The sequence below is a fragment of the Dermochelys coriacea genome, chromosome 10, assembly GCF_009764565.3.
Source record: "Dermochelys coriacea isolate rDerCor1 chromosome 10, rDerCor1.pri.v4, whole genome shotgun sequence".
In the NCBI taxonomy this organism is placed as follows: domain Eukaryota; kingdom Metazoa; phylum Chordata; order Testudines; family Dermochelyidae; genus Dermochelys; species Dermochelys coriacea.
The window spans coordinates 70,009,664-70,023,240 of NC_050077.1; the positions used below are offsets into that span (position 1 = coordinate 70,009,664).

At 39.6% G+C, this 13,577-nt stretch overlaps 1 protein-coding gene across 5 annotated transcripts in view; it reads right to left on the minus strand.

Annotated features, from left to right (window-relative positions):
• The window catches only part of ZFAND6 (zinc finger AN1-type containing 6), a 52,413-nt gene that overhangs the window by 7,512 nt on the left and 31,324 nt on the right, over positions 1–13,577 (minus strand). For 4 of the 5 annotated variants that reach the window (XM_038419821.2, XM_038419820.2, XM_043493424.1 and 1 more), the window contains exons 2-4: positions 11,814–11,984; positions 9,464–9,575; positions 6,503–6,603 (exon numbers count right to left, since the gene is read on the minus strand). In XM_038419821.2, the coding sequence (XP_038275749.1) occupies positions 6,503–6,603; positions 9,464–9,575; positions 11,814–11,967 (367 nt within the window). In that variant the 5' untranslated portion in view covers positions 11,968–11,984. Of the gene's footprint in view, positions 1–6,502; positions 6,604–9,463; positions 9,576–11,813; positions 11,985–13,022; positions 13,133–13,577 lie in introns of all 5 variants that reach the window. The other variant, XM_043493423.1, reaches the window with a different exon arrangement.

Genomic DNA, 13,577 nt, shown 5'->3' on the forward strand with positions numbered 1-13,577 from the left:
ATCATCTACATTATTTTCTATGCTTGTATCAAAGTGTACTCTGTTTCGGAGCCCCTTGTAGTATCAAGTAAATCTAAAATATCCATCAGCAAGTCCTCTCCCATATGGCCTATTGAAATAGTCTAGGTGAGGTCCACTGATGTTGATTGGGATGGGACATTTTAGATCCATTTTATTTATGTCTTAATAATCTGTGCTCATTTTAAATTACTTGTTTGCACTTTCTATTTAGTTTTAACTATTTGCATTTCAGGAGTTATGACAGGTAGTCTATGATCGCTGCAAACACTACATTTTATGTTGCTTGTTCAGCAGTGGATGGGCTAAAGGGATATCATAAAATATTTTTTGGCTGCAGCAACAGTAGCACAAGAAAGGTCAGATGAGTGTGAAGCAGGGGAAGGCGAGAAATAAGCGAGAGGCAACGTACTTTGCCACTTACCAGTTATTTAAAGTGGCATTGCCAAAAGTTTTCCTTCATGCAAGATATTGAGCCTAATCCTCTGCCCTTCCTCATTCCACTTCGTACTTCTTAAGCACTAAAGCTGATCTAGCTTCCACTTGTGTTACAGCAGCACTAAAGCTACTGAGGCCCTAGTAGCTCCCAATATCAGGGGGGTATTGGAAAGGCAGCATTAAAGCCATTTACACTTCACCCTTCCTCTAAGAAGACTGGATTACACTGGGGAGGGGATTCCCAAGTAGCAAAATGCTTGGTAAACAGTGGAAGCAAACACAACCCTTATTTAAAAAGCAAACAAAACAGTACTAATGGGAAAGCAGCATAGCAACGCTCTGCTAGCACATCTTCCCTGTTACATCCTCCCTATTCTTGGGTTTCAAAGCTTTACGTAGCTATATTATACATGGAAGTCAGCAGCCCCCTTATAATGTGTGTTTCAGACACCTTTAAACCTCTACTATGAACTTTAGCCCTACTTGCCTGTAACACCTCCTTGCACTATAGTTGCAGTAGCAAAGTCACACTTCTAGACTACCCTCCTGAACCCAACTCTTGCAAGAATATGCTGAACTGTGGCACTGAGTTTGTGTAAAACAGCCCCACTATAAAGTAAAGGATCTCTGACTTGCCTAGGAGTCATGACTATTAATCTTAATTACATAAACCAGAAATTTGGAGGCATAGCAGTGCTTGCTGCCTGTATTAGAGCAAGTTGCAAAGGAGAGCTTTTGTATGCCTAATTGGGCCTGTCCAACAAGAGAATCCCATATTAATGCAACAGGGCCGGGGACCCACCTGAGCAAGGAGTGAAAATGGCTGGTGCTGTACTAAATATTTAGACAGCAAAGCCCAGAAGGGTCATGCAGTAACCAGAAAATGTCTTTACCTGATTAATACACAGAGAAATCAAGAGCCTCCAATGCTCCCTCCCAGAAACTCAAACAATTTTGATAGTTAACATTCAAAAACACGAGGCTAGAATATATTGAAAAGAACACTTCCAATGACCAAAAAGGTCTTTTCCACTTTCAATTTCTATAGGACCAGTTGTACATCCTAAATCTGCAAGGTAAAGAGTCACTTCAATGTGCAGATCTACCTGAGGCTTTGCTTAAGGCGCAGAGGTTGTACAACAGTACAAACGCAACTTCACCATCTGATTCTCCTAGTTTGCCAGGGAGAAGCCCTAATCCAATGAACCAACTGGCTAGCTCAATAGATTGAGAGTCTCACTGGCTAACTGTAGCAGGTCCAAAGGAGACTAGGGGTGGAGGGCACAGTGCACTATGATATATGTTTCGGAAGCGACAGGGAGGAGCTCACTGGAGAGTATACTTATGGAGATACACTGGGCAGCTCTGCTGGGAATCTGAGCTTTGCTGGAGAGACTAACTGGGGAAGGGTGCAGAAGACATGGAGCCAGACAAAGTAAAATGAAAGTAGACTGCAAAGATTGTTCTATCAGTTTCCACTGCAGAGAGGAAAACAAAAAGCACAGGATGGAGTAGTGTTATCTTTGGATACTTTAAGTCTTCCCAGGTGATGTAATGCTGGGTCTGAAACATAAAATGTTGCGTAAAATTTGAAGTTCATAACTGTTATCATGGTTAAACTACAGGAGTTCAAGAAAGCCTGAAAGGTCTGTTGTCATCTTATATTGGTTGAAGCAAGCCTCCTAGGAGTCCGACAGTGGCCTAGATATTTCAGGTTTGTACTACTTATTGAAATAATCTATTCTTAGAATGATCAATGTCAGGTTTTCTGTTTAAGGGATTTTAGCACAACTCTAAATGGAACACACAAAATATTCATAACTGTGGAGCCACTAGGGTGCTTCCCTAATTTTGCCCCATGTTGCCTTTTGCAATACAAGTGCTCTTTTAAGCAGTAAGAGCAATATATGCAAACTGAATATGAGCTGTTCTGTTACAGTTCTGATCCAAAGCCCTTTGAAGTCTATGGAAATGTTTCCATTGACTTGCATGTGCTTTCAGTCACACCAGCAGATATTGTGAGCACCATAACATTTATCTAAGATATTCAATATTGCATGCAATGTGTTCCCTGTAGTTAGTCCATTTTTATTTTAAATAGTCCAGCTCAAAAGCTTATTTACCTATGGACTGGACAAACCAAGACATGTGTCAAAAGTGGGCACCTTCCAGTAGTCAGACAAGACAGATGGACCTTTCATACCTTTTGCCAAGTTCATTTTCATTGAGCTCAGTCAAGTTTCATGATGGCACACAATGCCCAGTGACTTAAATCAAGCTATTTCTACTTCCTAGCTAACTACAGAGGAGGACTGAGCACCTGTTTTTTTGGTCTCAATCTTTTGCCGTTCTGGGCCAATCTACCTACCATAACATTGAGTGCACGCATCAAAAAAGCTCTCAACCCTACCACTTGTTGAAACCCACTCCCATCCTAAAAGTTATGCAGATATTGCCATAAAGCAAGAAAAAAGGTAGACAAGCTATGCTATGTATGCCCTAAAGCAACCTTTACATTATAGTCAGAAGAAGTCAAAGAATATTGGAGAGTTTAACTGCACATGAACAAAAGTATTACTGCGTTACCCTGCATTTAGCAGTGAGCATACATGAAGATAATGAATGGTTTGTAGCACTATAACTAGCAAAGTGGTAGGCAGATATTAATCTCTATTTTACATATGAGGTAAGACTCTGAAAACTAAGCAAGGTAAAAATTCTAGTAAATGTGTTCAGCACTCTGAAAACAAAGTCTGACTATTACACCTGAACATTTCTAGGGCAAAAACCTCATGAGGGGAAAAAAAGGTTAGGTTTTATCTTAACGCATTTTATCTTGTCATATTAGGGATAATGTTCATAAGATTTGAGAATGTTCACAATTAATTACTTTTAGAGTTATCTAATGTTTTTGGCTTTGCTACAGTATTTAATACCTGCAAACAGTTTGAGTAAACAAACTGTAGAACATGCTGACTATTTGAAAGCCAGGTTCACTCAAATTTCCTATCTCTTCCTTGATCTGTTTTGCAAGCCATAACACAAACTTAGGTGTATAAAGGATAAAGCCACACAGACCAGATCAAGTCAGAGCAATCTGAGGGATTTGTAACCTTGCAATTTTATGTAGGTTGCCTGACATGTTACATATCTGCACAAATGCAAATACTACTCCATGTGTCTGTTTGCTAGTAGTTTTTTTTTTTTTTTAACTTCTAGGAGAGTCTAAGTAAGTGTGATTTGTCCAGGCTCATTTACACTTACAGCTGCCTGTGGCATGTGTGTAGCCACATGCCACAGGGAAAGGCAGGCTGCAGCCACAATGCTGTGTGTAGCTACATGTGACAGTGAAAGGCTCTGGCAGTGGGGCAGTACACTGCTAAAAACAAAGTGTAGATGTAGAGACACATGCAGGGTATATATCCTAGGGTTCTGACATCTCTTTACTCGCCTAAGCAGTGCCTCAGTGTCTACACTGCTATTTATACCTGTGCTAGCTGGGTATGCAATGTCTACACTCTGCACACTGCCTTAAGTGCAGACCTACCCATTATCGCAGCCTTGTGTGTTCCGTTATACAAATCCAATAGTAACCAATTTAGATTCCTACAAAAAACAGCGTGTACCTTAACCTTTATTAAATGACCAGTATGGAACACACTCAAAAACGTCAAATGATTTATTTTACTGAGGTATATTTATATTTGGGTTATGTTGATTATATTGTGCATTATATTTTCATTTTGAATTCTCAGCTGATGCAGTGTTCTATGCAATAAAGAACTAATGCTTCAATCTGGCACTAATTCCCCACACTGCTTTGATCAGAAATTACAAGCTATTTTTATGGTAGCTACTGAAGCAGCTATCAAAACATGAAGCTTTCTTAATTTAAGTTGAACAGGTACAACTTTCTGATGCACAAAGCAAGAATTGCTTCTTAGAAGTAGGAATTTTAGAAAGCTGGGGTGAGTAAAATGGGTAAATTGCACTGTGCTACTATAGATCAAACAAACAGTTTAATTTAAATATTACCTTGTATTCCCAAGAGATTCTAATAGATCCTCACACTACTGGCATGAATGTGAATTTCATTCAAAAAAAAAATTTACATTATCTTACCTCACACAAAATTGTTACACTAGATTGAAAACATGTTTGTGTAGAGTCTAGCTAGCTCCCAGCAAAAATTTTATTTGCTAAGTGTCTAAACAAAAAAATTAAATGTTACCTGCAAAACCTGGAAGTGAACAGACTGAACTTTGTGTTTGCCATGTACAGTCTAAGGGTCTGTACAGGAATTCCCTTCAAAAGAGAGAGAGAGAGGGCTGACTGCCACCACTAGAGAGCACTTATGAATTTGCTTGTGACAGACAATTCCATGTCTGGGTCCTCATGGTTTAGATCTGTAGTTACTAGATGCTGGTGATCCTTACAGTGAAACAGGCAGTAAAATGAGGAATGAGACCACAAGGTCCAGAGTTCCTCAAGCACTAGGCACAGGAAAATTCCCATTACAGTAACTCCTCACGTAACGTAGTCCCGGTTAACTTTGTTTCAGTGTTACATAACTGATGTATTAGAGAACATATTCATTTCATGTTGTTTGACTGGGGGCTGGAACCAGGGTGGGCTAGCAGCCTCCCTATCAGCTCCCATCCACCTCCCCACCCCAGCACCCCCGCAGGTCAGCAACTCCCCCCTCCCTCCCCATGCTGCTCGCCTGCAGCGATCAGCTGTTTTGCAGCATTCAGGAGGCTCTGGGCATGGGGAGGAGCAAGGATGTGGCACGCAACCTCCCCCTTCCTCCCTGTGCCTCCCACCCACAGCAATCAGCTGTTTTGCGGCATTCAGGAGGCTGAAGGGAGGTGGAAGGAGTGAGGATGAGGCGCGCTCAAGGGGAAAGGGGGTGGAGCAGGGGCAGGAAGTGGCGGGGTGGGGGTAGGGCCTTGAGGGAAGGGGTGGAGTGGGGGCAAGCCTATGGCAGAGCCAGGACTGAGCACCCCTCAGCACTTTGGAAAGAACAGCAAGAGGAACAGCGGGATGATCCACCCACTTTCACCCTGACTCCAGCACCTCAACCAAGCTTCACAGTCATCATTGCTGAGTACAGCATTAAATAGTTTAAAATTGTTTAAAAGGTATACTGTATATGTATATAATGTCTTTTGTCTTGCAAAAATAATTTCCCTGGAGCCTAACCCCCTATTTACATTAATTCTTATGGAGAAATTGGATTTGCTTAACGTTTCGCTTAAAGTCGCATTTTTCAATAACATAACTACAATGTTAAGCGACGAGTTACTGTATCAGGGTTTCTAATTTATGTGAGCCTGCCCTCTGGTGAAAAAACAACCACCAACAATACACTTTTCACTCTTTTGGGTGAGGAGAGGAAGAGGAGAAGGCAGGGTCATCTGTCAGTATATCCAGAGGAGCAAGCCTTGGAGGCAGGAGGAGAAACCTCTTATCAGCTGATTACCAGCTCTATATTCCAGAACAAACAGAATGCTAGAGCATTTACAACTAATATCCAAATTTTGTTAAAAAGTTCACAATTTAGTTTGGGTAGGTTTTTTTGTTTTGTTTTTGTTTTAAAAAAAAGACCGTTGTCCATTATATATATTTTAAACAGCACCAAGTTCTTTCATCACTCCATAGTGAAAATCTGATTTTAATAGTGTTTTAGTAAAAATTAATAAATCAATCCATTCAGAATGTTAGCTAAATGCATATGTCCCCAACCCCAGTTAAAAACCCAGCACCAAGACATACACTGATTTTAAGCGCATTGTATATAGTTAGAATTCAAAGTCAACTGAAATGTGAACATTTTTGTCAACCTTATTTGAAGTTTCCATAAGTGTAGTATTTCCATATTAAAAAGCACATGCATACCATGTTTCATTTTCTTTCAGCTTTATGCAACATTGTCTTTACATTGCTCAGAATGAAGCACATTAGAATTTATTATAAAACTAGTCAAGGTGTAAAAACAGCATATATATTTCATACATGCTTTAATTATGTAAATTCAGACACTAACCTTGCAAATCTTCTGTTTCAGGTACTGTTTTGTCCACAGCTGTAATTTCTGCTTGGGATGATGCTACAGATTCTGTTAAAAGTGACTGGTTTGACACAGGACTAGGAAGAAAACAGTTCAGAATTTGTAAGAGCCAGGTACAGGCTTTATTTTCACAAACACTACAGATATTATGATAGGACAACAATGCAGTGTGCCAAATCTTTTAATTTACAAGTTAAGGACTTCATGGCAAATTACAGCACTAGTGTTTAAACAAAAAAAACTGATGAGAAGCCAAATATTTTCAGCTTCCATTGTAGCAAACACTTCAGTTAGGAGTAGGCTTGGCAGAACTCAATTTTTATTTTCTTATAATTTTAACTGATAATACTGATGTTTATTTTTACGTATTTTATTTTTTCCCATTTGAATTTTCATAGTTTCAGGAAATTATGGTGTGGATTAGGCAATTATTATTTAATGACACTAGGAATTGAGATTCAAATAGTTAAAGCTTTATAATTTTTAAAGCACAAATTGTCAACATCAAATCAAAATAAACAAAGTATGTATACTTAAATCAAACCCTAATAGATTCTCAAGCAGATTTTTCTTACTTTGCCTATCTGTAAATTTTGATTATTATTGATAGAAATATTTTGTCAGATTGCGTGTGTGTGTGTGAAACCAATGTTTATCAAAATTTACAGATAATCTAATACTTCCAAGCCTAGTTAAGAGTAATGCCAACAACTAGATGAAGTAACTGTAGTGGCTACTAAACCTCAGATTGGTATACTGGTGTGTTTAACGCAAGTAAGAAAATTGCAGCTTGTCCCTGTGAGTGGTCATTAGGCTGTAGCCTGAATCCAGGAAGATACGGGAATCTACTCAATACTTAGGACTTCCACAGAACATCTTGCATTCTTCTCTTCCATCCTATCATCCCCTGTTGCATACAGAAGCCCTTAAGACTTTGTGACTTGAGCCTTCAGTCACACTAATTATGCACTACTTAGAATAGATCAAAAATCATAGGCGCTGTTAGGGGGCAGGGCAGGGGGTAGATTTTCAATTTTATTTTCAATTTAATACTTTTCTAAATAAAACTGAAGTTGAAACTTACTGAAGTGATTGAGGGTAACAAGTCCACTTCCCTTTTAGGAATCCACTAACTCAGAGGTGGATTACAATTTTGTGGGGCTCTGGGCCAGAGCAAGCGGGGGCCCCTCCCCGCCCCTTTCACCTGCAGTCCCTCCCCCCCACAGCACTCCTGCTAGGGAATGGGGTCAAGGCACAGGGGCTTGCCCCTCCCGCCAGGGAGCAGGGTTGGGCTGCAGGGGCTTCCCCTGCTCCCTTGCAGGAGTGCCAGGTGAGCGGGTGGAACAGGGCAAGTCCCCATGCCACAGCCCCGCTCCCTGGCAGGAGCGCCAAGCAAGCGGGGCAAGCCACCGCATCCCAACCCTGGCAGGAGTGCTGGGCGAGCAGGCAGAGTGGGGCAAGCCCCTGCGCCTGGACCCTGACAGAAGCACTGGGTGAGCAGGTGGAGCTGGGCAAGCCCCCATGCCTGGACTCCAGCAGAAGCACCGGGTGAGCGTGTGGGGGCACCGGGGTGCCCATTTTTCCAGGACCCCTCATTTGGTTGGCGACCCTGGGCATAAGCCCTGTTGGCCCAGTACCTAATCTGCCAACCAAGCCAGAGATTATCAGAGAACTGACTGAAGGAAAGAGGCTGGTTCTGGATACTAGCCAGGATGTGGGGGAGGGTAAAGGTGTCTTGCATCACTTCAGAGGGTTTTCCTCTGCCCTGGGCCTATAATACTTTGACACTTTTCCAGACCTGGCATGAACTTTGTGCAGTTTGATTGGCTAGAAAGGCAGTATTAGTATGAAGTACAAACCTTTCACCCAAGCTGGAAATAGAAGGGTGAAAGGCTACTAGATCAGCTAGCACTGCAGGCGATATTCAGCTCATAACTCATACTTGTAAACTTGGGTATCAAGTTAACAGCTTTCATAAATATTGACTGAGAAGCTGTAAACTAGGACTGGTTGCGTTCAGACCACTATAAATGAAGGATTCTAGACTTACCTAACTGTAGTCTATATTATGACATTTTTAAAAAGGAGAAGCTTGGTTGATGAAGTTAGAAATTGCAAGCCAATTTACTTAAAATTTTAATATAATCTGCTTGTCTAACATCTTTCATGCCAAAAGATCCCAATGCCCTTGAAAAAATTAAACTACTGTTGGGTTCATGTCATTCAACACTGAAATGCAGCTACCAAAATAAATAAGTAAATATTTAGCTCGTACATACTGCTTTTCATTTGTATATCTCGGGATGATTTACAAAAAGATGTATATCCTTTACTAATTCAGACAGAAGTGAAGGAGACAGCAGTTGAGTAGCAGAGCTAGGAACAGAACTCAAGTCTCCTATATCCTATTCTGAATAACCTATCTTCTAGATGAAATGATGAGATGAACTGAAGCAAGCCGTTCAATATGGAACATTGCAGGTCAGTAAAGAGAACTGCAATTAGAAGAGCTTTCTTGTCCAGTTTAAGTATATATAATTAATAACTCCTATTTCTAAGATGATTTTCTGAGGGGAAACTAACAGCCAAATTGCATGTTGTGGAGTGATGAGGCTTCATAGAGAAATCATATCTGCACTAAAACAGTCTATGAGCAGAGAGGTGTCACTGCAGAGATTTTGGTATTTGAGACTTTGAATTAAAAATCAGAATTTTGTTAGTTTTCAAATATATTTATAAGATGATCTTGTTTGTATAATAGTAATTGGTAATTACTTAAAGAAATCTCATCTTTAAGCATGCAAGATCAAATTGCTCATTTCTCATCCCCAATTTTTAATACCCAATTATTCAGCCTCAGGACATAGATGAAACAGTCATGTTTATATCAGTCTGTATGGAAAATGTCGACTAACAAGCATAGACAAGATAATTTACCTTGGCTGTGTAGACTGGGTAGATGTAGAGTCTAATGTTGACGGAGTTTCTGGGACACTGCCTTCTGTGTGCTGTACTGGTAAAGACTCAGTTATACTACTGACAGAAGTTGCTGAAAGAAAGATACTAATGTAAAACGGGTTTCACTGCCTTCTGGAATTACAGAATTTATCCATAACAAAGATTCTTCTGCACTCTGGTCACAATTCAGCACACTATTTTAACATATGGTGAAATTCCTTGCTGAATCAGAGCCTACATTTTAATGGATTTATATTGTACTGTAATTACTTAAATTTATTATGTCTGGTCACATTTGCCCACTTCCCACCCTTGTCCACCGAAAGCCCACACTGCACATATTTCAAAAAAGCAGCATTAAACAAAGGAAAGCATGACTGTTTTAAATTACTCAAAAGCTTCTATGAATAACTGGTATTTCAACTTCACATTTTTGTAAGAGACCAATACCATAGAAGATATTTTAGGATATTTGGGAACAGTATCCAACTGCCCCTGTATGCCCAGACACCTTTCATCCAGGTATCATTTTAACTTAACCCTTTTCACTATGGATCCACCACTGCACTTTTGGAAATTCATCAGGCAATAACATGCCATTGAACTGAACAGAATGTTAGGGCCTACATGAAATGACATTTAATAGCACAAGTTGTGCTTTCTACATGGTCTACTTCCAGTCAAAAAGTAGTTAGAAGTACATAAGACGACAGCTATACAAACAACAAAGAACTATACAAGTATCTCTTGTGAAGATATTGTACTGTGTCTATATCCAAAGAAGTCTGTAACAGACTGCCTGTACTAGAAGGCAAATTTCTTCATTTGTTTATTCAATTACAAAGAGAGACTTAGACCATGGGAACACTATAGACAAATCTCTGTGTTGACCCAACTTATTATTGAGCCAACTGGCAAGTAGCTCATTGAGTCATACTACCAGAAGCACTGCGTCCAGGATCACTTAATGTAGTGAATCATGATATCTCCATTGAAAGAGGTACAATTCTTGCCACACAAGGTAGGATGCACTTTCACTGTCTGGCCAATAGAAATAATTTTGAAATGGAAGAACCACCTTCTCTAAGGCCAAATACTATACTGCTGAAGGATCTCCTGGGTTTTGTAAAAGAAAACAAAAAATACAAAAAGCCACACACAGAAACAAGCAACACACATTACTACAAGAGGGAACATTCATCAATATAAAATTGCACTAACATACAAAGATTCCATTGAAAAAAAACTCTTTGAACAGTGGCCCACATCCTAGAATCATGGGATATCAGAACCAGAGCTTTCCATTTAAATGAGTCTCTAGCGCTGGTGGTTGTGAAAAAGCTTAAAAATGTGACCTGAATATAATCCATACCATGAAGTTTACCAGAGTCTGCACGCAGTTTCCAGCAGAAGAAGCTGCTGCCATTAGTCATGAAAAAAGCAGTCTGGCCCCACACTCACCACAAGAGCAGGCCAGGGTTTAGCGACACCATGAAAGACCACCATAACACGGGGCTAGTGGGACCCTGCTGCTGCTTTCACCACTGCTTGGAATGAGGGGGACACTACCAATGGTTCAGAGGGGAAGGAGTCTTCTAGCTCCTCTAGGCAGCTGAGGGTGAGGAAGAGGCGGCCCCTGGTCATAACTACTGCCCATTCCAAGCGGTCAGGGGACGAAGGGCCCCTGCTGCTCACCTGGAGCAGGGCCGAATTGCAGGAAGCCCACATGAAGCGTACCTAAAGCTTTGGGTTGTCTTAATCCAGGTGAGCGTAAAGACTGCTATGGGAACCTTTCTAAAAACCAATGCTTCCTGAGTTGTGTTTGAAGTGTCAATCTTAATATTGCACCAATTACTTTCAGAATTTAGATTTTGTTCTAAATATTTTTCATCTGCCCAAGACAGATTGTTCTCTGTAGAGTCAGTAACTCCTGATAAATCTTCTCTGAAAAGAATTTCTAGCATTTTTATAGTGATATTAGACACCTAGTGCTTATTACATCTTGCCAGAAATAAATGCAAGGCACAAAAATATAAACTACAATTACACTTATAAAAAGATTATCCCACAGTGTGTTTATTTCATTTTAAAGCGGATTCAAAAATTCCGTAAAACAGTAGAGACTTTTTGGCAGCAGTACAGTGGATTGCCCTCTCTCTCATTCTTTATCATCATCAGCTGCTGAAAAAAAAAAATCAATCAAACCCTCACTTCAAAAAATGGATGAGGCAGGGACAGGAATAGAATCTCAATCCAAATGTAGCACACAAGGTTTGCTCAAATGGGAATCAAGATGTTAGATATTAATCTAATACTTAGTATTACTTACCAGGAGGGCTAATTCTACCATTACTACTATTCTGCCTTTGAAGGTGTTCTTTATAGCAAATTGAACACATTCCATTTGTACGAGGGTTTCCATAATATCCGCATCCAGTGGAACAAAGCATAGGCACTTGGCTATGGTTAGTTTCTTGAGCCATTTTCCTCTTCTTTAAACCTGAAATTCACATACACAGCCAATTATCTAATGAACTCAGACGATTTTCAACTGTTGCATTTTAAAATACAAAAGGTTCCTACTGCTTTGGCATCATCTATTCCAGGCACAAAAGTCTGCTTTAGAAAAAAGGATCTTTGGGTCAAATTCTCTACAATTGTTTCATGGAAATCGGTGTCTAAAAAAATAAAACCACCACCAAATTTCAAGACCCTGGTTAAAAGCAAAAATTGCAGAAGAATGAGTGTCTTCCATTAACTTTGGTGGTAAAGACTGTGCGGAACTGAGCCATCTTAAATGAATGTGCAGCAGGGTGTACATTTTCATAAGCAAACAGTTTTTTACTTTCATGTGGAGCTTTCTGTAATTTATCACTTTCAGAGAGACAATATTAATTCCTAGCCTACACCCTGAAAGCACACTTTTTGAAGCTTGTACTCATGACACTACTCAAACTCTGGAAGTATAAACTAAAGACTAAAGAAGGGAAATATTCCTACTTACTTCACAACATTTAATCATGAACAGCAACTACAAAAATTGTCAGGCTATTTCTCTGAATTTAGGAATCTGTTACATTATAAATTCATATTAAGAAATTACAATTTTGGTCAAGCATTTGAACAGATACATTCCTCCATACCTCAACTCCAACAAGATTTTTGCATTTTTGGAATACTCTTTCACACAATTTAGATCGTATGTGGTAGTCAATTTGGTAAGAGTTGTTTTGCAAGTTACCCAGTCTTTTATTTGTATTTCTCTCCTTATTAACAAAGAACATGTGTCTTGCAAGCTAAAAAGCTCAGGGGGCCTTCTCTATCATGAACTTTTGTGATGAGTTGCCTTAGCAGTTTTCAAGTGACCCAACTCTTAGATCAAGCTATTGGAATCCAGACCATAACACATGAATTCAATACAATCACTTTGTCTTCTTCACCCTCAAATCAAACCTCCAAAACTGATCATAGTATATAGTTCAAGGTTAGTCAATACTACACTGTCAGTTTCAAATAGATCATATCAATGTGCCATTACCTTAAAGAATGCCAAGCTGACTGTAAAAGTACAAAATACCATAGAATTGTTAGGCAGATAGATTGCTTAAGCTTGGTTCATAAAATGCTCTCGCTGTACAATTTATTCAGCTAGAGAAGAAAGGAAAAAAATACTCTTATAGCAGAGTCAGTCAAATTTATCTTTTAACTTCAGCTTCTTAAACATCTGGCAAATGCTCAAATGTTTTCCCCTCATGGTCACAGGTCTTTAAATACTGCCTTACAAATTTCTGAACATCATCTTTCTTCTACAGCTTAGTTTTCACAAGTATATCAGTGTAGGGAGACTGCCCTTTCATTAGGAGTCTAAAGTAATGTGAATCCAAGCTTCCGAATCTAAGGAGATGTTATGAATTAATATTTAAAAGTTTACAGACCATTACTGTTTGTACTAATATAGCACCTAGAGATCCCCACTCAACAAAATGCCCCTTGTGCAAGGCATTATGCAAGCAAGTAATAGTTACTCTGTGCCCCCAGGAGCATAAAAATCTGGGTTTGTGACAGGGCACAAATATGAAAAACAAACAAACAG